Consider the following 24,088-nt stretch of genomic DNA (forward strand, 5'->3'; position numbering starts at 1 on the left):
ACCAAATCCCATACGCAGTAGTGTTACGCGGAAGTACTGTACACAATCTTTGTACTCTAGCGATAACTGCCTGGCAAAATGGTTGGAAAATACAATGCTCTGTGTGCTTGTATGTGTCTTATCCAGGTTTACGGAGATGGTAAGCCCTCTATTGTTTCTACATAATCTATACTCAATAATAATGTTCATTCGACAATATACTACTATGATATTAACGATAGTAATGGAAAAGAATCGGGTGTTCTTTATATTCTTTTGAGTAGTATATACTGTTTCAAAGCATGTCCTTTTATAATAACACATATGTATTTCTATGAAGTTACATACTACTAATGATATTAACAGTACACTCTCTTTAATTAGCAAGTCCTGGTCCTGGTTAAAGAGTATCTTGTTATCCCGTTTGCGAACAAGGATATTCCTTCTTTTGGTTATCTATCACATTAATACACATCATGGAAGTGAATAGATGTGTAGTAATTGTATAAAAGCATGCTCTCATAGAAGATGGACAAGGTGTATATGGGCCTAGCTGCCCAAACACCGACACATCTTTCAAAAGTGAGTCTGTCTAATAGAAGATGGACAAGGTGTATATGGGCCTAGCTGCCCAAACACCGACACATCTTTCAAAAGTGAGTCTGTCTAATAGAAGATGGACAAGGTGTATATGGGCCTAGCTGCCCAAACACCGACACATCTTTCAAAAGTGAGTCTGTCTAATAGAAGATGGACAAGGTGTATATGGGCCCAGCTGCCCAAACACCGACACATCTTTCAAAAGTGAGTCTGTCTAATAGAAGATGGACAAGGTGTATATGGGCCCAGCTGCCCAAACACCGACACATCTTTCAAAAGTGAGTCTGTCTAATAGAAGATGGACAAGGTGTATATGGGCCTAGCTGCCCAAACACCGACACATCTTTCAAAATTGAGTCTGTCTAATAGAAGATGGACAAGGTGTATATGGGCCCAGCTGCCCAAACACCGACACATCTTTCAAAAGTGAGTCTGTCTAATAGAAGATGGACAAGGTGTATATGGGCCTAGCTGCCCAAACACCGACACATCTTTCAAAATTGAGTCTGTCTAATAGAAGATGGACAAGGTGTATATGGGCCCAGCTGCCCAAACACCGACACATCTTTCAAAAGTGAGTCTGTCTAATAGAAGATGGACAAGGTGTATATGGGCCCAGCTGCCCAAACACCGACACATCTTTCAAAAGTGAGTCTGTCTAATAGAAGATGGACAAGGTGTATATGGGCCCAGCTGCCCAAACACCGACACATCTTTCAAAAGTGAGTCTGTCTAATAGAAGATGGACAAGGTGTATATGGGCCTAGCTGCCCAAACACCGACACATCTTTCAAAATTGAGTCTGTCTAATAGAAGATGGACAAGGTGTATATGGGCCCAGCTGCCCAAACACCGACACATCTTTCAAAAGTGAGTCTGTCTAATAGAAGATGGACAAGGTGTATATGGGCCCAGCTGCCCAAACACCGACACATCTTTCAAAAGTGAGTCTGTCTAATAGAAGATGGACAAGGTGTATATGGGCCCAGCTGCCTTAACACCGACACATCTTTCAAAAGTGAGTCTGTCTAATAGAAGATGGACAAGGTTTATATGGGCCTATCTGCCCAAACACCGACACATTTTTCAAAAGTGAGTCTGTCTAATAGAAGATGAATACGGTGTTTATGAGCCTAGGTTGTTACCAATAAACAGTTTCATGTATTCATATTCTTCCTCCTCTCCCAAATGCCTATCAAAGACTTCATGCTCATTCAGCTTCTTCAAATATCATGCTACAGTAAACAACTCAGACCCGATTCAGTTCTCTCAATTTGGTAAAATAGTACAATGCAATATGTACGTGATCAAGCCACCTCATCAAACACCTTCTGAATCAGGTGAACAAGGAAATGTTCTACTTACATGTTGTCTTCTTACATGATTCTAATGATCCGTTTTCAAGGGATGATATATAAAGATGTAGTGTACAGTAAAGTACGGTTATAACGAACTCAAAGGGACTACTAATTTTAGTTCGTTATAACCATAGTTCGTTATAAGCATATATACTGCATAACTGCAGCAAATAGTCGGGACCAAAAAAGTAAGTTCGTTATATCCGTCAGTTCGTTATAAGCGTGTTCGTTATAACCGTAGTTTACTGTATATTTATCTTTAGTTTTCAGGTTCCTATATTACGAGATTCTATTGTAAACTCAAGTGTCATGCTGAAGTGGTGGCTTGCCCGGAAATACTTGCACAATACATATGAACATATTAGACATGACATGATACACTTGACACAGTGGTTGGGTCAAATTACCAAAACTCGGCTTAGTTTCCCCGCTTGTAACAAGAAGTAGTACTGCCGTGCAGCGTCAGGCAACAGACGCTTACTCTTTGATGCCAATGTGAATGGCGGGTGCTCCCTATAGGCCAGGACATGTTTACCCTTTCCACAAACACCTGGTTTCATCACTGACTTCCAGTGATCCATTCATATATTTTCCGACCCGTGAAGATCCGGGATAGAATAGGTCTTCAGCAACCCATGCTTGCCGTAAAAGGTGACTAACGGGATCGGGTGGTCAGGCTCGCTTACGTGGTTGATGCATGTCATCGATCCCAAATGCGTGGATCGATGCTCATGACATTAATCACTGGATTGTCTGGTCAAGACTCGATTATTTACAGACCGCCGTCATATAGCTGGAATATTGCTGAGTGCGGCGTTAAACAAACCAACAAACAAACCAACAAAAAAAACAAAAAAACAAAACAAACATATATTTTCCACCACTATTTTACCTTTAACGCCCAAAAGAATCTGTTTCCGCAGAAGGTCAAGACTGATTCTTCTCGGGTGTTAATGTTAAATATTAAGTGAGTAAGTGAGTATGGTTTTACGCCGCTTTTAGCAATTTACCAGCAATATCACGGCGGGGGCAAGAAATGGGCTTCACAAATTGTATCCATGTCGGGAATCGAACCCGGGTCTTCGGCGAGACGAGCGAACGCTTTAACCACGAGGCTACCCGACCGCCCCTAAATATTAAGAAACATGTACACAATTCCTGTTCGTCTTTATTTGTGTAGAGGATTCGTACCTTGCTCTTCGATTATCGCTTGATGCAAGACCAATGCTGTATTTATACTTTTGTACAGAACGATGCATGATCAGACATAGTTAAGAAAACAAACAACCATAAGTTAGTGGATGGTCAATACCAGACCCTTTGTCATCAACGTTAATATTTTAGACAATACCTGCTCTGAAAGGTATGAATTTTAGAATTTCACTTTCATTAGAAATAACCACTGATTTCTGATTGTGAATGAATCACTCAGCTATGGAATACTGTAAGGGACATTCTCGCGATCTCGCATTCTCGCGATCCAACCCGACCCAGTTCCCATTCTAGAGTTAATGATTATTCAATTTACGTTTTAGACCCGTGAAGATTCCGGGGTAGAATAGGCCTTCAGCAACCCATGCTTGTCGTAAAAGGCGACTATGCTTGTCGTATAAGGCGACTTACGGGATCGGGTGACCAGGCTCGTTGACTTGGTTGATGCATGTCATCGTTCCCAATTGCGTGGATCGATGCTCATGACATTAATCACAGGATTGTCTTGTCAAGACTCGATTATTTACAGACCGCCGTCATATAGCTGGAATATTGCTGAGTGCGGCGTTAAACAAACCAACAAACAAACCAACAAACAAACAAACAAAACAAAACAAAACAAACATATATTTTCCACCACTATTTTACCTTTAACGCCCAAAAGAATCTGTTTCCGCAGAAGGTCAAGACTGATTCTTCTCGGGTGTTAATGTTAAATATTAAGTGAGTAAGTGAGTATGGTTTTACGCCGCTTTTAGCAATTTACCAGCAATATCACGGCGGGGGCAAGAAATGGGCTTCACAAATTGTATCCATGTCGGGAATCGAACCCGGGTCTTCGGCGAGACGAGCGAACGCTTTAACCACGAGGCTACCCGACCGCCCCTAAATATTAAGAAACATGTACACAATTCCTGTTCGTCTTTATTTGTGTAGAGGATTCGTACCTTGCTCTTCGATTATCGCTTGATGCAAGACCAATGCTGTATTTATACTTTTGTACAGAACGATGCATGATCAGATTACAGACATAGTTAAGAAAACAAACAACCATAAGTTAGTGGATGGTCAATACCAGACCCTTTGTCATCAACGTTAATATTTTAGACAATACCTGCTCTGAAAGGTATGAATTTTAGAATTTCACTTTCATTAGAAATAACCACTGATTTCTGATTGTGAATGAATCACTCAGCTATGGAATACTGTAAGGGACATTCTCGCGATCTCGCATTCTCGCGATCCAACCCGACCCAGTTCCCATTCTAGAGTTAATGATTATTCAATTTACGTTTTAGACCCGTGAAGATTCCGGGGTAGAATAGGCCTTCAGCAACCCATGCTTGTCGTAAAAGGCGACTATGCTTGTCGTATAAGGCGACTTACGGGATCGGGTGACCAGGCTCGTTGACTTGGTTGATGCATGTCATCGTTCCCAATTGCGTGGATCGATGCTCATGACATTAATCACAGGATTGTCTTGTCAAGACTCGATTATTTACAGACCGCCGTCATATAGCTGGAATATTGCTGAGTGCGGCGTTAAACAAACCAACAAACAAACCAACAAACAAACAAACAAAACAAAACAAAACAAACATATATTTTCCACCACTATTTTACCTTTAACGCCCAAAAGAATCTGTTTCCGCAGAAGGTCAAGACTGATTCTTCTCGGGTGTTAATGTTAAATATTAAGTGAGTAAGTGAGTATGGTTTTACGCCGCTTTTAGCAATTTACCAGCAATATCACGGCGGGGGCAAGAAATGGGCTTCACAAATTGTATCCATGTCGGGAATCGAACCCGGGTCTTCGGCGAGACGAGCGAACGCTTTAACCACGAGGCTACCCGACCGCCCCTAAATATTAAGAAACATGTACACAATTCCTGTTCGTCTTTATTTGTGTAGAGGATTCGTACCTTGCTCTTCGATTATCGCTTGATGCAAGACCAATGCTGTATTTATACTTTTGTACAGAACGATGCATGATCAGATTACAGACATAGTTAAGAAAACAAACAACCATAAGTTAGTGGATGGTCAATACCAGACCCTTTGTCATCAACGTTAATATTTTAGACAATACCTGCTCTGAAAGGTATGAATTTTAGAATTTCACTTTCATTAGAAATAACCACTGATTTCTGATTGTGAATGAATCACTCAGCTATGGAATACTGTAAGGGACATTCTCGCGATCTCGCATTCTCGCGATCCAACCCGACCCAGTTCCCATTCTAGAGTTAATGATTATTCAATTTACGTTTTAGACCCGTGAAGATTCCGGGTTAGAATAGGTCTTCAGCAACCCATGCTTGTCGTAAAAGGCGACTATGCTTGTCGTATAAGGCGACTTACGGGATCGGGTGACCAGGCTCGTTGACTTGGTTGATGCATGTCATCGTTCCCAATTGCGTGGATCGATGCTCATGACATTAATCACTGGATTGTCTGGTCCAGACTCGATTATTTACAGACCGCCGTCATATAGCTGGAATATTGCTGAGTGCGGCGTTAAACAACAAACCAACCAAATCAATTTACGTTTCCGCAAATTCCAGTTATAAAAACTCAGTATATCATATGTACAGTTTTATCAACCCTTGTTACCTTAGGTGCAGGAGAGGCATTTTGGGTTGGATGCTGTTTTCAAATCTTGAAGGGTTTCTTTACTGCTAACAGAAGTATCGGATAAAAGATTCTGGAGTTATTATTTTCATATGGATATAGGGGTGGGGATAATCTCGGGAGCATAACTCATCATCTGTTTATCATGTCTTTGTAATTTGTTTTATTCACATAAGTAGCTGAACTAGTGCGTTTGTTAATCAGAATTGTCTAAATTAAGTTTGCGCGTGCAAGGTAACAGGTTGGACGTAACGTATTACCTGTACAGTTGTTCTTTGTTAAACAATGTATGCCAATCAATCAGGCAAGTGCTGAACTGCTGCTTTTTTGTTATTCGGGAGTTATTTTTTTAAATATTTGATTTTTTTCGTTTTGAGAAGAGGATTGGTCATAATTCAGAGTTAATTACAAAAAGTGCAAAAAGCACAATACGTCCAATCACGAATATGTTGATATGTTTTCTATTTTGTTATGGAATTATGCTTTAAATTTGGAAAATAGTAAATGTAAGATTGTTCTTTCTAGTAAAATATACCATTACTAGCTGACGTCATTAGAAGGTATAGGAAGCATTCACAAGAAAGAGGGAATCATCTGGTTCAGTAATCACTCACCACCCACTCAGCTTTACACACACGCCTTGGGGTAAACCGTTTTTGAAAATGAGAAACGTATCAGTTTATGCACATATTTGAACATTGTCTCCTCGTTGCCTTTGCTTTCTGAATCATTATATCATGCTGTTGGCAGACTAACAGCTATGTTATGTGTATACAGTTGAAAAAACACATGCCATTACCGAATACCCATCCGCCACGGCTGCCGGAAACGGAACGCGCAAGCCTGGCTATTTCATAAATAGGAGGACAAAGATCATACCCAGCTGACAAAGGACCCCGCAATGCATTTGTATTGTCTGATATCGTCAGACTTCGACATTGAAGTTCATTACGCCATCACCAGAGAACAACCAGTCTCGATTATCCCCCGAAATTTATTTCACCTGAAGAAATACGGGAACATATAGTCAAAAAAGGGGATTGCATCGGATTAAATTGTTGTCAATTAAGCATAAGCATCTAAAAACGACTAAAACCACGTCAGTAAGGGCTGCTTACTAAAATGAAGGAATAATTAATTAGAAGCTGACGTGTGTAGGTAAAGATCCGGCCCCACAACGCCCCTGTAATTTTAGCGAGCTACCGAAAGCCTGTTACTAGGGAAGGGGCTTGTGCAAACCTGTATATGACTGGTCACAAAAATTCCTTCCGTCCTTTATGTTTAAGCGCCGTAAGGAAAAAATGAAATACCGTATTCTTCGTAATAAGCGCCCCGCTCTAATAAGCGCCCACAGCGATATTTGTTAATATATTGGCTTGTGAACAATCTCAATTAGCACCCCTTCCAATTGATTAATGTACACAAGACTTATTTATTTGTGTACAATACGCACTCGTATGTTATATGCACCCTTAATTATGGGCAATTAAATTCTGGAAAAATATATCTGTCGTATATAAACATTTCAGGCTGTCGGCATAAACCACGAAATTTACGATCTTTCAACTCAAATAATATTCTTATAAGAGCCCCCTATTTCTAATTTTGAGAGCGACCTGGGCGCTTATAACATCGAATACGGTAATTACTTTTATGAAAATACAACATTTGGCATATGGGTCAGTGGTCCTTTACTAAAGAGGCGTAAATACCCGATAAAATGCCTTCTTGTGTTATTGATTTCTACACTATTGTAGTGCTTGAGCATGGTTTTACGCCGCTTTTAGCAATATCATAGCAATATCATAGCCATCGGAAATGGTCTTTACACATTGTATCCATGTCGGGAATCGAACCAGGGTATTCAGCGTGACGAGCGAACGCTTTAACCACTAGGCTACCCGACCGCCCCTACTACACTATTGTAAATATCATACATCATGACCATGCTGGGTCATGCTGGCCAACATAACGGGCAGGGAGATACTATTCTAGGATAATACACCGTGGTGAATGTAGGACAATGTATCATGTCCTCGGGGAACGTCAAGTGAGTAGCCGCACAAACTGCGATGTACTGAGAGGAAGCAACGGATTGATTTGAAGTGTAACTGTCTATTTGTTACATCCTGTACAAATGCACTTTACAAATGTGTTTAATTCATTTACACAATCCTTAACAGGCTCTTTGTGTCCTGATGTAGAAGCGTTATACTATCTATCTACCTTAAATCATTTCAAGACCGCCTCTGTGGTCTAGTGGTAGAGCGTCCGCCTGGAGAGCGGAAGGTCCGGGGTTCGATCCCCGGCCGCATCATACCAAAAGACGTTAAACGATGGTACGGCTCGGCTCGGCATTAAGGGGCTAAAACAATGACTGGTCAGTATACTGTGTCTGAATTGGGTATTCATGTTAAACTGTGGCAAGGTACCTCCATGTGCTAGCATAAGAAATCAGTCCGGACTGGTACAAGCTTTCACTTCATGTATGGCGATTATCTCCTAGTGAAAAAGCCATGTTTAAATCACGGTTACAGCATTCAGGCCCCAGTTTTTATGGTCGACATGCCGAGGACATTTTCAAAAGTTTTCATATCAGTCACCATAATGATGTCCGATGAAATTCCCTATTTTGAAATACCATATATACCACATTTCCCCGTACGGTGGGATAGCCCTGTGGTAAAGCGTTCGCTCATCTGGCCGTAGACCCGGATTTGATTTCCGACAAGGATCAATATGTTAAGCCCATGTGATATTGCTGGAATATTTCTAATAGCGACTTCAGACTATACTCACTCACTATTTTCCCGTGCTTTTTCTCAGGTGAACATTTGACTTGCCCATGCATGTGTTTGTGACGGGTGCCACCGGTGGGGCAGAATATGCTCACCTTTTAACGATCACATGGTATCAGTACTCATGATAGTAATTCATTAACGCACGCAGATGCCATATTCGGAATCGTACAATGGACTTTTTAGCACAGATATCGTATGATTACGGAAACGGCGAGTCGCTTTTATTAGCTTACACTATCTTGGTAGCTTAGTTCTTTCAATAATGCATTTAATTTAATTCTCTCGTTACAGTGGCAGACCCCGAACTAACTATTCTCGTCAGTAACTTGAACCCCGGAAGGTTACTCAAGCTATCTCTTACCGCATCGGCGGCAAAAATATCAAGTCTGGTTGCCAGTTCGCGCCCGGTAGCGATTGATTACGACCATACAGAGCAGAGAGTCTACTGGACAGACGTTGCTCTGAAGGTGATCAAAGCAAGAGATCTGAACAAGAACACCGATGAGCTCATCCTGTCCTTGGATTCAAGTATGTGGATTTGTTTCTTAATAATTATTGTTAGTTGCTAAAGGCCACATTCCAGCTATTTGACGGCGACCTGGAAATAATTGAGTCTGGACCAGACATTCCTGACGTGAGAACGGTCCATGTTGGGGACCTATTCTAACCCAAACATCTCACGGGGAGTAAGTGATACAAGTAAAAGTCAAAAGATCATGTTCACCAAAAGCTTGCCATAACGAAGTGATCACAATACATTTGGTGTTAATTAATCTTATCCATCGTTTGACAATCGAAGTATATATTCCGATTTTGAGGGTCTTTTAGTGTACAATATCTCTTATATCCGAGTACCCTTCATTCAAGACGAAACTAGTTCTGGTTTAAACTTTCTATAATAAGTTTAATATATTAAAGATCAAATCACTGATGAATTGTTCTTTTATGAAAATACGTTTATAAGTGATTTAATATCAGAGCACCTTTTGATATACCTTTTTTATATCGAGGTGAATAAAGCCATGGTCGAGATCTACATACATGTATGTTCTTCTCATTGTTTTACAGGTGGCACGCCAGATGGCATAGCCGTTGATTCCGTCGCCAGGAAGATTTTTTACACAGACACCGGAAATGACGTCATTGCTGTACTGAACATGAATGGAACCGGTAGTGAGATCGTCATTAACACTGGGCTTGACCAACCTAGAGGGATTGTTCTACATGAAGAAAACAGGTAGTTAATGTTACTTGTAGACAAAGTAGGAAACATCCGCGAAGGATCAATTATAATTTGCACATTTGTCCCTTTTCAGGAAGATGTACTGGACTGACTGGGGGGTTTCCCCCCACATAGCATCAGCTGATTATGACGGTACAAACATCAGAAAAATCGTCACTAAAGGTCTTGGATGGCCGAACGGGCTGGCAATAGACAAAAGAAGTGAGCCTGTATAGCCTATCTTACTTTAATGATGAGTACATTTGGGTGTGGTGTGGGTGGGGGGTGAGTTGTAGGGGCAGTCGCCTATGGCGATTTACTGTGCCTGAAAGGTAAGATCGACTAGCTCGATGTTTCTAGATGCTCGTGCTCATGGGTTTCAGCAAAGTATTACATGTCTCATACCTGCACCTCTTCGAGCTTTCCTCTAACGCTGTGATATAACTGAAATACTGTTCAAAGCGTCCTTAAACCTAAATTACTCTCTATGCGTAACGTTGCACCCTTTTTAAGATTTGTCTACGAATAGAAAGCATGTGACCCAGTCATGATTATCTACACTTGGTTTGGGTTATCACTTAGGAATTAGAACATTAGGTATTTTTTTACAGACATATTTTTCTTTTCTCCAAATCTGAATTATTTTTGTAGTGAAGACTGAGCACATTATTTTATAAACATATCCGCAAAGATATTCATGATCCCACACTTTTTATGTTTAGTATACATAAATATATTATGTTACCCAGATCAATTCAAATACAATTAACTAACACTTAATGTATTTTGTAAATCCGGCCCACAGAATACAGACAATACACTTATAAAATACATTGTTCATGCTTCTTCAAATGTCAACAGTTTGCAACAGAGTCCTTTAAACAATTCAGCGACACCCATCATCAGTTTACTGTTCTTTCTGTATTTCAGATGGAATCCTCTTCTGGTGCGACTCCTTGACGTACAAACTACAATCAGTGTGGGTAGATGGCTCGCACAGAACAGTTTTGCTGCATGAACCTGGAGCTCGATACTTCGATATTTACTTTCATGATGGCGCCATCTACTTCACAGACAGGAACAGAAGGTGACTTTCTGACACGTTTTCTTTCCGTAAGGCTTTCAGAATGTTTTATGGTGATTTGACACATCATCTATCAAAATGATGTCTGATGCAAGTCCCTTATTGACTTGTGGTCCTGTGAATACTTGACCTGTCTTTGCATGTGTTTGTGACGGGTGATGTGACATGATATGCTCACCTTACCCGGTATCATCATTTTCTGATAATTATTCATAAACACGCGCTCACGGTGCTCACAAAACAGTCGGAGTCACACAGAACCCTGCTTTAAGCAGAGATGTATGGTTATGAAAGCGGGGTTGTCGCCTTTATTTGTATATATAGTTAGATACAACTGACGTGTGGCCAGGATCCGGTAATCGGGGGTTCCATTTTCGGGTTTTCCCTGGCCTGTCAGCAACGTACAACTACCCATGGGTGACATCACCGTGCTAAGCATTACCTGCGTCACATTAGGCTGCTCTCCGACATTAAGATGACACGTCATGCCATCACCGAAATACTGAAATAACTCGCTTACTTGCAAAGGGAGAATTACTTCCGAGTACCGAGTGCCTTACTGTGGGCTTTTAAATTTATACCATGTTACTAAACCATTACATCATGGAGGTAAAATTATCAAAATCGTTCTTCATACTTCGGTATTACCCCACATTATGACGTCATAATGATGAAATGACATGATCCATGAACGCACTTTCGAGAAGTCATATTAACCAATCAGAAGCCGTAATTTCCATGACGGTTTATCAAAATGCAAGCATGTGGTAGCCACTGATCGTATTTCAGGGCAGTATACAACATCCCTTCAACCGGTGGGACAGTAGGCGTCATTGCATCCGAGGAGATCACACAGCCTGCTGGAATCCACGTGTTCTCCAACAGAAAACCATCGGGTAATTTAGTGTATTGTATTACATTTGAACAAGTACCCTGGAAACTTCGCATTAAAAATAATTTCAAGTATGCATTAAATAGAACTGGAACATGGATAGAACTGTATATTCTCTATTCCTAAGTTTTGAGACCAGTGAACAATTGATTTGCCTATGCATGTGTTTGAGACAAGTGTCACCGGTGGGACAGGATGCGGTCACTTTTCTCGAATACTATTTGATAAGCATTCATAAACACAATGTCATGTTTATGATATTGTCGGAATCGTACAATGGACTCTGCTTTTAGCAAAGATTTCATTTGATTATAGAAACTGTTTTGTCGCTTTCATGTATTGAATACCGATTGAGTACATATACTTCTTCCTTGTGGGTATTATTTTATTTAGTACAATCTTTCTCAACTTGTTCTTCGCGGGGAATTCCCATGTGGAAACGCAGTGAAATACACGATGAAGTAGGTTATATCTTCAAGCTGTTGAAAGCAACACTCCACATAAACTGTGTAAATTATTGTTATGAGTGACCAAGATGCGCAGAAAACAGTTTTACAAACTGAGACACATGAGTTGTTGCAAGCCTGTACATACCAAATGACTCTTACCATTTACAAATGCTAGTGTTAGCTTCATATGGCTATCGTTATTATTCCCCGCCCCAACAAAGATGGCGAGGGATATAGAAACGGACTCCGCCCGCCACATTTCGTTTCCGCAGCAGAACTCGGAAACCATCAGCGATAACTTTACAAAACTTGGTATACACATTCACCATATGATGTAGATGTGCCTTTTTGCTATTTAGGTTTCCCTTGCATTTTCAATATAATTTATATCATTCGTAGAAATTTGGACTTTGTCTCTGAACTTGAATGGAAGCTGTGGGTTTCATTTCCAGAGCAGAACTCGAAAGTTATTAGAGATATCTTTATGAAATATGGTACACACATTCATCATATAGTGTAGATGTGCCTTTTGCTATTTATGATACCCCAAATTATATTGTTTTGACATAAATCTTATAAATTTAGACTTGAATTGAATGGAAGCAATCTTAACAATTGTACCTCAGTGCTTTTATGTACTCTTCAATGAAACTTGTACAATGTAAGTCTATGGCTGTTATAGAGTCTTTGTTCTTTAAGATTTTTTAAAATTTTCTTATTTCAATAAAATGGCACACCAGTAAACACTGCGACAAAGAAAGCCATAACAGGATTCATAGTAGATGTATCAGAAGTGTTTCACCAGGTGACCTGGGGGTCAGCATGCTCACAACTGTTGTAACGTATCTGCACCGCCTGCCTGTCTCTGGTAACTTCCCGCAAAGGGCTGGCCTGCAACAATACATGCCTGTATAACAATGCTCTCCAATACAATTAACACGTCCCATTTTAATTCTGGAAACCCAAAAGTCCAGAAACTCTACGGTCTTTGCCCAGTCTCGGTCAAAGGTATTTACAAAATTAAACATTCTGTTTTCTTTGGAACATACTAATGAAGAAAAAATGAAAAACAAATTGTTGAAAAAATAATCTCAATGATATCTAAATGAGTGAATTTGGCATCGCTCAAGGATACAAAATATTCTTAGCCGTCGCATACTGATAGATGATTATAAACTTGGTTTATCATAACAGTCTAACTAAAGCAGATATTTGTACAAAGTTTTATTGAGATGTTATACGGTAGCTTTTGTATTCAATCCCCTCCGCAAGCAGGGGGACAAATTGTTAATTTATAATGTTACATTTGATTGCACGTATCATTGTCTTGAAGGTTGGACAATGGGCGGGGGATAGAGATGATATCATCTTCTTGTTTTTCATGTAATTTGCGTCAATAGAGTGTCTATCGGGCCAATATGGAGAGGAGTGTAGGCAATGTGGAAACTGCAAAGAGGGATCAGTCTGTGAGAAGACCACAGGAAAGTGTTTGGCTGGATGCGTCGCTGGTTACAAAGGCATTGACTGCAGACAAGGTACATTAAAAAGGACACACAATCGTTAATTCAGGAGGTAGATGGTTGGCATTAGTTCGCGATGTATATATTTCATAGTTGTTATGTCAATAAGGGTCACCGTCGCCAGCAGATTGCGTTGTGTAATGTGATAGTAACGTGAACTAGTGAAACTATTGAGTCCAGTTCTAGTATGGATTCCTACCAATGCGGACCGAGATGCCTTATGGTGGATTGAAATAAGCCGAGTGTCAGAAAAGTTTTAAGAAACCTATTGATATCTCAAGAAATATGAGGATGGCGACATGTTATAGTGTGAAAACATTCGGTTAATATCGATGATGCGGTTTTGAAGTATAATGGTGCACAAGATCGATAAGAGGTTGAAAATGTCATTGTTGTCCTGAGATACCCACAATAACGTGATTTAACGTTTGTATAAAATGGTAACCTGGCATTATTCACAGATGCAGGGTTACTCTATATCCAATACATTGATGCGTAGTAGATTAAAATCCCTGGAACTTGTTCCACAAAGCGACCTTTGTGCCAAGTTGTTCGTAACTCCCATACTTTTTCATAGGCTTACGATTAACGTAGTACTCAGATCGCCTTGTGGAACAGGGCCCCGGTCTAACATCTCTTCCTTCTCATCAGTGTGCACACCAGGTACCTACGGGATGAAGTGCGCATCGAAGTGTGGCAATTGCACTTCTGGAGCAATGTGTGACCCAGTCAATGGTACCTGCCCACACGGGTGCCTAGCAGGATGGAGTGGGGACCTTTGTCAAACAGGTAGAATTAGTCTGTATACATCATACAAGACGACAGGAAATATTTATTATTCCTAGAGTAGCTAGCTATTGTCCCGACTCCGAGAAGTAACGTAATCGTGTTCACTGTAAAATTGATATTTCATGTTTCTCTCGTTCTGCGGTATGTGGGTCCTCTAGGTCAAACGGGTCCACAGTACCCCGTACTGGTCGTAAGATACGACTAACATGAAAAACATGACTATGCCCAGGGTCGCTGACTTGACTTTCTGGGTGTCAACGTACACAGCTGATGGGGATTGATCCTCATGCTTTCAGTCACAGGTTCTGGTCAAGACTCAAATATATACAGGCCGCCGTTATAGAGCTGGATTATTGCTGACTGTTGCGTTTCACTTCCTCATACACTGTCGTTATTGTGACCAGTCCTAACTGTAGTCGGGTGTTGTGACGTACAATAAAGGAACCCCCCCAAGAACAGTAAAGTCATCTGTACAATAGCTCACTTTATGAACACTGAGCAGTCCCCAACCAAGGGCGGCGGTCTGTAAATAATCGATCTGGACAATCCATCAATCCATGCATCAACCAAGACTTCGAGCCTGACCAACCGATCCCGTTTGTCTCCTCTTTCGACAAGCATAGTCGCCCTTTACGGCAAGCATGGGTTGCTGAAGGCCTATTCTGACCCGGATCTTCACGGGTATCCATCCAGAATGTGTGCAATGCAAACAGTTAACTGCTCGTCACCTCATTATAGGTCTGCCAAATCCCCTGAAATGAAACACATTTAATAAAATCCACAGTAAACGTGTACCATATAGACTGTAAAGTATGTGTACCTGTCACAGTATGCCAACTAAGCATCTATATATGCACTTATGATTCAGAAGCTAGAAACCAGAAACTCTAGCACCAGGATAGTGCCGATTGTGTGATGAGTTTCTAAAACATCAATTGCTATGGTGTACCATCTAAGCAAGGGCAAGAAGCACCCCTTTTTAGCATCTGTTTGGTACTGTAAACCTGGAACAATATATGTGTCTAAAGACTGTACAGGTGACGAGGTGATTATAGCTGGGCTGATTGTATGGCATCTACTATGTCATCACACAAAAGGAATTGCGTTATAGTGAAATCTTGTGTTGTGGACTTTACCTGAGGACATATATGTATATTCACTAAAATGTCAGTAAAACAAGTCACCTGAAACAAGTACTTGCAGACCGTTTTATTTACTGAAAATGGCTTTGGCAACATTCACTCACCCACTCACCGCAATTTTGACCAAAACTTATATTTGTCACTTATTGTACTACGGAATCAGCCCAAAGAACAGGAGTCCAATCCATGTGTTCACAGAACTGACATATATGTCCGTTGTTCCAAGCATGTCCCGCCAACACCCACGGCTCCGAGTGTACTCCCTGTGGATTGTGTGCAGGAAGGGTCCCCTGTGACAAGGTCCTGGGAGTCTGTCCAGCTGGGTGTCAACAAGGATGGACCGGGGACAGATGTGACCGAGGTAACCATAATTTTAAGGGTAACGCTATTTTTCAGGGCATTATCATTTGCAGACGCCCGAGGTCTTCCATTAACTGCCCGACGAAGGAGTGCAGTTGAAAAGACCGGGGTCATAGCTGAAGACGTCATTCGACAAATTGTGGTTCCGCTGCTGTTGCGACGTGCTGTCATTATAAGTCAACACTAAAATTCGTCTCTGTCTGTAGACATCTTCTTCGGTAACAAAGTATGACATCAACACTCATATAATATCCTCTATGTACATGTACAATGAAGTGAATTCATATCATCCAGAATAGTCATCCATGTGTTGTTTGTGTCACCAGAAAAGACATCTGCATTCACCTCTATAATTATTTTATGATCGGGTTCTGGTGATGCACTCCACGTCTGTTAATATTTAATGCTTCAGCATGTCTCCCAAATACGTATGGAACTTCCTGTGAATCATGTGGGCAATGTGCTGGCGGTGTTCCTTGTGACAAGAGCTCTGGACTTTGTGTGAATGGATGTCAAGATGGTTGGTTGGGCTCTTTGTGTAAGACACGTAAGTGAAATATTTATTATAAACTTACGGTAATTTCTTGTTGAAATGAAATCAAAACCTAATCTTAACTCATCTACCCAGGTGCAATCCTCATCAACCTGTGAGTTCAGAGAAGTAATACTGAACGTACCTGTACGTATATGTGAGTTGCCGAAGTCGTGTGGTCAGAGTTGTTGTTTGTGTCACCAACGATAATATGTCATTGTTGTTTATTTCTGGCCTTTACACTTTGTTTTTGCTCACCTTTTCGCGAATACCTGGTATCATCACTATTTAATAGTGATTCTTAGACACAAGCCCAGGATACAGTCGGAATCAAACGATTGATTCAGCTTTTAGCAGAGATTTCTGATGAATATGGAAAGGGTTTTTGTGGCCATTATTATGTATGACCAGGCTGATTGTGTGTCATTATACCAAACATTCGGCGTCGATTGCTCAACTACTGGTTTGCCTGACCCAGAATCGAGTATTTACATGTTCAAGTAGAAATATCCCCGATTAAATCGTTTACTGATTCGTTTCAGCATGTATACCTGGCACACATGGTGAGGGGTGTCTATCACTCTGCTCCCACTGCAAAACAGGAAGTGTGTGTCATCACGTGACTGGTCAATGTCCGCTTGGATGTCAACAAGGATGGAGAGGCGCTAAATGTGACGAGAGTAAGCACATCAGTAGTTGATATTGTATAGGGTTTTGGTATAGCTTGGCATATAAGCTTTCATCAGGAAAACCTCTGTCAGCATGCGGAAATGTTCATTTCCACTTTTTTCTGCAGCCAATGATATTCTTTTAAAACATTACTATCCCCTACCCAAACAAAAAAGTTCAAAGCTTGGTAATAATGTCAGGTATCACTGGGGTTACACTGTAATTTAATTCATAGTATGGGGAAGTGTACAGCCCAGCTAGTTGCTTAATTAAGACGAACATATAAATCTGAATAGTAAACGCATTAGTTCTACGATTTGACGAATAGTCTTGAACTGTTACGCCCCTGAATATTTACTTGCAATGCAAAGCTTTTTTTGTCGAGATTATCTGGATAAGTTTAATCAGGATAGCGTATTGAACTGAAGTCATCACTAAAACTATTGAACTAAGTACTGTTAATATACATTGCTCCAGCGAACCCTGATTTCTATGTATGATCGTAGATTCAGGTTGAATAACAATTGATGAGATCAACGAAATTAGTAGTATAGTGAATAGCATCTCCTGTATGTTCTTCTCTTCTTTCAGGGTGTAATCCGGGTACTCACGGTAAAGACTGCGCATCATTCTGTTCGCACTGCATGACGGGAAGCGTGTGTAATCACGTGACGGGTCAGTGCCCGGATGGGTGTCTGTCAGGATGGAGTGGAGACAACTGTGATGAAGGTATGACATATTGCGAGGGGTATCAAACTACAGTCACCAAAGAGAAGGTGTGCTTAACAGCCACTCAACAAACATTGACTATTTTCTGTCAGATAGATATACGAGTGGTATTGCCACACCTCCACCCCAGAGTAGGTTGCGTGTACTTAAACTATTTCTACTAAAAGTAAATTTGTTAATGACATAGTTACAATACTGAAAATGGATCAATGTCACAGCTAAGTACAGGCTGTTTCGGTGTTACGTTCTTTTTAAATTAAAGTCGAGGGACATACACGATGTCGCTGTGGATTTGTAATCCATTATCAATAATTTTAAAAACACCGAGCCATACAAAGTACACATATAATTATGAAGCCCCATGTCGTGTGGCAAACGTAAACGGCTTAGAGACCTTGCCCTATTTCCTTCTACCCAAAACGACGACCGGACATATTTCATGTTTTAAAACGAATGAAACCCCTACCACAATGCAGTTACATGCAGCTCATTGGCACCTTATTACATGTAGCCGTGTATCATACTACTATTGCGCAACTACTGAATACTATGGTATCTAACGAGAATGAGTGTAGTATTCTCTATATATGGACACATGCTCATGTTATAATATCTGAGAGCCACATAACCCATCACTTTGTTCTTAACATTTCAGACATGCGGGGTAAAACCCAACAAGAAGCAAGCAATACGTCCCTTCTAAGTAAGACAATTTTGCATACGATCAACATTTTTATTTACAACTACAATATTTGCTTCAACAAAATTTCAAGTTCTTGTAATCATCGCTCGCATCGAAGCAAGGTGGATTGTTAGATTGTGTTCAAGAATGAGTTACCCTGAAAATGTGAGGTGAGGTTGGATGAAACTGGGTTTAAAGTCGCGATCAAGTGTGGATAAGTTTGTTGTCATTACAAAATAGCTCAACTTAACATTTGGTGCTTATTATTTTGTTGGATACAGAATATGTTTTCTCTCTTTTTGTGTCGGGGACACTAAACTTGTGAAGTGAACAATTATTTTCCAAATTACTATCTGAGGCAATGTATCAGCCGTAATATGGCCTGCTGTGTTTGTTGTTTGTATGTTGTTTAACGCCTCACTCGGCAATATTCCAGCTGTATGACGGCGGTCTGTAAATAATCGAGTCTAGACCAGACAATCCAGTGGCTGACATCATGAGCATCGATCTACGCAAATTGGATACGATGACATGCATCAACCAAGTCAGCGAGCCTGACCGCCCAATCCCGTTCGTCGCCTCTTACGACAAGCATAGTCTCCTTGGCCATGGCCTGCTGCGGGTTGAGCGTTAACACATTACGTGTAGTAATACAGTTTTAATATATCACACCGCATTGAAAACCAACAAAGCCAACATAATTTTAAAAACGTTAAAGGCTGGACAGTTGTCCTCAAAATCCGATGAACACATCATTTCCACAAACAGAGGATAAATAGGAGTTTCCGCAGGTGTCCGTGTATTGAGTGTGTCGTCATGCTCACCTTCAGACGGAGAGGGCGAACGGAATAAGAAAATGAAAATAACAAAAACCACATTCAGTTAAAAAGAGTTGTCTATCATATATTCAGTCGTGTGTAAAATGGTTTACAATATGAATCTTGATCTCAAGAGTTATATATTTTTTTCAAAGTGCATACTATTAACTCACGGTATCGTTCTTGTACTAAGTTTGTAGAACGACTGTATCGGTGTTGAGAACTAAGCTAAACAGAAGCTGAGAGTCTTAAGACGGAGAACGGCTATACGCAGAAATAACTTCCTCATTTCGAAAATCCTTCCCAAAAAATACATCAAGGATTCTTAATTCGGAAATTTGCTCCCTAGCGGAATCTTAGGTGAGTGAATGTCGGATATAAAACCATTTTTAGTCGGCGGTAAATTAGGACGGTAGAAACACACAAACAATATAGACGGCCTGAGGCTCAAAGCTACTCCTATCACCCCATTAGAATGAAGGAATTGTTATATAATACATGTACGGATCCTCTTGCTTTTAAATATTTCAAATATTTCAGGATAAATGAGCATTTTCTTAAAATAAAACAATGTGGACTTATGGGACCTGTCATGTACATTTATTGCAGTTGGAGTTGTTGGTGCATCTGCAGGAGGTGTTGTCCTATTTGTCACCATTGCCATTGTTGTTGCTAAAGCCGTACTTGCCAGGTAATGTACTTGTCGTAATATATGAAATATTCGATTCCATGCATAGAGATTCCGAGGAAGTTAATTTTCGTTGTTCGAAGGTTGTCATGTGTAATAAAATGAACTTTAAGCCATTTTTAGCAATATTCTAACCGTAACACTGCAGGCAATACTAAAGTGAGATTTACAAATTATATCCATGTAGGTTTAACCACTAGGCTACCACACCGCACCACAAAATGATTCAAAGATCAACCAATGAGTCTTTAAATGTATATATTTTATATTAATATCAATGTTAGTTAAGGACAGGTAATTGAAATGATATGTTAATATTTCAAACCTTTTTCAGGATGTGCCCGTTTTCTGATCAAATTTGTATCGATTCGAAGTCATCTTCACGTTAAATGTTAAAGATGAGTACTATCATTGTTTCATTTAGACGAAAGCGACGACTTCGAGGGAGAACCTTCGAGCAATACGACACAGCCAATATCGCCAGGCGGCCCAATCGCTGTCAAGTGCTATCAGACCAATGCCCTGCCTACATAAGCATTATGAAACAAACCCATGCTTCCAACACCAACGCTGATGCTGCCCAAACAAATATGTACATTCCCATGGTTAACACCACAGGCAGTCAAGGGAGGAATTAGATGACTGTGTGTATGAAACACCATTCTTTTAAGTCGAGTTTAGGATCATGATTTTCTCACACAGGATGATGCACTTGCTGCTCGGTCGACAACTTTAGAACTTATGAACGTGAAGCTGTTCGCGAAGGCGTGATTTATTCAACATTAACGTATCGCTTTTAAAACTAAACTTAAAGTAAATGCGTTACTGTGTGGATGTCTGGTCACTTGATTGTCTGGACTGCCGCCGTCGCATGGCAGGTGTACTGCTGTGCGGTGTCCGGCAACAAATACACATTTTTATGCCATTTGTGTGAGTGGCGGCAGCTACTGGTAAGGCAGGACATGCCTACCATTTTCGCGAACACCTGGGCTCACTTGCACAAAGCGATCTTAGCGCTAAGGTAATCGTTACTCAAATACTTTAACATAGGCTTACGATAGTCTTTGCGCTAAGATCGCTTTGTGCAAGTGGGCCCCGGTGTCATCAGTGATTTTCAGTGATTGATTCATAAAAAAAATAATCATTGTCCCTTTGGAGCCAAATGGAATTTGTTTCGTTGTATAATCGAGACTGGCTCGTCTCTGGTGTTATATTTATAAGGTTACCGGATGACATACTCTCATCCATGTTTAGGAATGCATTCCCGTGTACGTTTTACTACCGCCGAACTTGGATATTCTTTTATACTCTTTTACTGTGTGTACATTTCAATTTCCTAGTCAGTGTCAAACTATGCCACCACGGTTTTCTGTCCGCTCTTTGTCTCATTGTTATCATGTGCATTTCGATGTGTTTTTCGTAATGTCAAACGTTACCACAATGGTACTAATATTAATGTTGCTCTCTGGGTACATATCTGGGTATATTACAGATAAATAGTCAAACATCAATTTGTTATATTCCGTAAATGGAATATTGTAAATATTGTACTGATTCATTTTTTACAACAGTTATACATGATCACATATTGTCATCTTATATGTCTCTAAATGTACATAAAATGTCTATTTGTGTAATAAATCTCTTTTTCCATCTCTCGTGTTTCATTCTCTCTCACTCTCTCTCTCTCTCTCTCACACACACACACACACAAAGACACAGACACAGACACACAAAGGCACACACTCACACACACAAAGACACACATATACATCATGACACAAAAATATGTATATGGAGGAAGCTACTGGTGTGTGTGTGTGTGTGTGTGTGTGTGTGTGTGTGTGTGTGTGTGCACATATTTTGAAATTTAAAACAAAACACTATGCCGAAGACTTCCTCCGACATGTTTCATCCGTATCATCAGGGAAGTTCGGCGTTGTGTTTTAAATACATTAGGCTGTACACTCGAATTGCAAGTACGTATGCATATATCTATTTTTTCACATCATTGGTGACTGCTTCCTGAATTGCCCCAGGCTTTGTGAGGGCCTAGATTTCCTGTATGAAATGTGAACAAAGACCTCACGTTCTTTGACGTTCTTAGCCGTTGTTAATGTGGTTTGGATTGCTAATTATACATCGGAGGTTCAGGGCAAAGTAATTCTCTATGTTGATTCTGTAACACGACCTCTGATGCTCCGAATAGCCTGTCAACATGGAGAACATGCGTTACATCGGGGTGACTTTGGTTTGCCATTCTGTACCCATGCTGTCTGGTACCACCAAAGTGTTAAGCTTCTGACACATGTGCCACTTTACTAATAAAGCTGAGATTTTGTGATATAACCGGTGGCGTAAAACCCAGTCCCCCCCAGTCTGGCCGTTCTGTTGTGATTTCAATTTCAAATATCGATGACCGACTGGTAACTCCCATTGCAGTTTAGCAATAAACAGATTTAATACAAATTCCGACAGGGATCGTTGTTTACAAACCATTAACTCATACTATTTATTTATTTGTTTTAGTCAAGGTGCGAGTTGTATTTGAAGTCGAGTAGAAATTATTGACCTTTGGACCATATCTAGATAGATGTCAGAAACTAACTAAATTGATATGTTGATTTTATTTATCTTATTGTAACCTATTAAGAATTTTTCATCATAAACAAATCGGAATTTTGCATCAGTTGTGTATTTGATGTAAATTGTAATGGCCTCAAATACATTCCAAAAAAATATTAGACCTCTAGATCTGCTGCTGCTGTGATTGTGAACAGTAAGTATTTTAATTGTCAATGTTGACAGATTAAATAGCACGAGGTGTAATACTTCAACTGAATTATTACATAAAGGATGTGTAAATATTTAAAGTGAAGTACAGTTTGATCTGCAATTTTGTAAACAATATTTCCCCCAAAATGATATTTACTTTTCTGTACCAAAATAATCATGTCATGTAAGGAACAAAACCCCAACTAATTAATGGCCAGTAAATCAACATGTGATCTTTATGTAATGTACAGAAACAGATAGCTCTTTAACTGTCTGTATTCAAACATTTCAAATTCATAAATTGAGATAGAGATTTCTAAAAACAGAAGATTATTTATGACTGTTGTGTAATTCCCATCGGTATTGGAATCATAACTCATATATTCCCTTTGTTTAATTATGAAATCCATCTCGTTTTATGTACACAAACATGTTTGAAACTCTTTAAACAAAATTATTTCTTTTGTGCAAGCAAATGACATACAATGTATTACTGATTATTAATCATATTATTAGAGGATAGTTGTGTTTACTGTGTAAGTGTGCAATAATTATATTGTTATGATGTAATTTTTTGATATTGTTAACAATCTTTAGAACTTTAGTTATTTTAAAACAAGTCAAGTGGTGTGATCATTTTGGTAATGTTGATAATTAATCAAGACGAGAATAAAAGAGTATAAATACATGGAGAAAATTTGTTCTCCTTGCCAAATAACTATGATAGCATGAATTTATCTCATCTTGTGATCTGACAAAGTTAATATTTTCATGAGTCGCACAGCCACAAGTATAAATATCAACTTTGGTAAACCACAAGATGACATAAACATTTCATTTGACAAAAAAATACAAGTCTTATTCATATCATATGTTTTTGTTATCTCCATGACCTTACTCAGAAAACCGTAGTGTCAATGAGACAGACTGACTGTAGGTGTGACGAAACGTGATATTTAACCTGATTTTAATAATCTTATTTATTTCACTCTGGCGATAGTATGTTTTCAGCATGGCCAGACTAAACAAAGTATTTCATGATTAAATACATAATACAAATATCAAAACCTGTTTCATTTAAACAAGAGTGAATTTCTGTGTGACATTGATATAAAGAACTGTAGTACACCCTGTCATTAAATAGATGCATCTGTTG

The 24,088-nt window shown here is 39.8% G+C and overlaps 1 protein-coding gene across 1 annotated transcript; it reads left to right on the forward strand.

Annotated features, from left to right (window-relative positions):
* Nucleotides 1-21,811, forward strand: LOC124119474 (low-density lipoprotein receptor-related protein 2-like). Its single transcript, XM_046481989.2, has 15 exons — nucleotides 1-139; nucleotides 8,873-9,109; nucleotides 9,650-9,818; nucleotides 9,898-10,025; nucleotides 10,734-10,890; nucleotides 11,677-11,783; nucleotides 13,629-13,763; nucleotides 14,400-14,537; nucleotides 15,906-16,040; nucleotides 16,452-16,586; nucleotides 17,114-17,251; nucleotides 17,832-17,969; nucleotides 18,625-18,672; nucleotides 20,079-20,160; nucleotides 20,582-21,811. Exons 1-15 carry the CDS (start codon nucleotides 79-81, stop codon nucleotides 20,793-20,795), a joined length of 2,022 nt encoding a protein of 673 aa, XP_046337945.2. The 5' UTR covers nucleotides 1-78; the 3' UTR covers nucleotides 20,796-21,811.
* The last annotated feature ends 2,277 nt before the right edge of the window (nucleotides 21,812-24,088 follow it).

Source organism: Haliotis rufescens, unplaced genomic scaffold, assembly GCF_023055435.1.
Source record: "Haliotis rufescens isolate VD_foot unplaced genomic scaffold, xgHalRufe1.0.p SCAF_1, whole genome shotgun sequence".
In the NCBI taxonomy this organism is placed as follows: domain Eukaryota; kingdom Metazoa; phylum Mollusca; class Gastropoda; order Lepetellida; family Haliotidae; genus Haliotis; species Haliotis rufescens.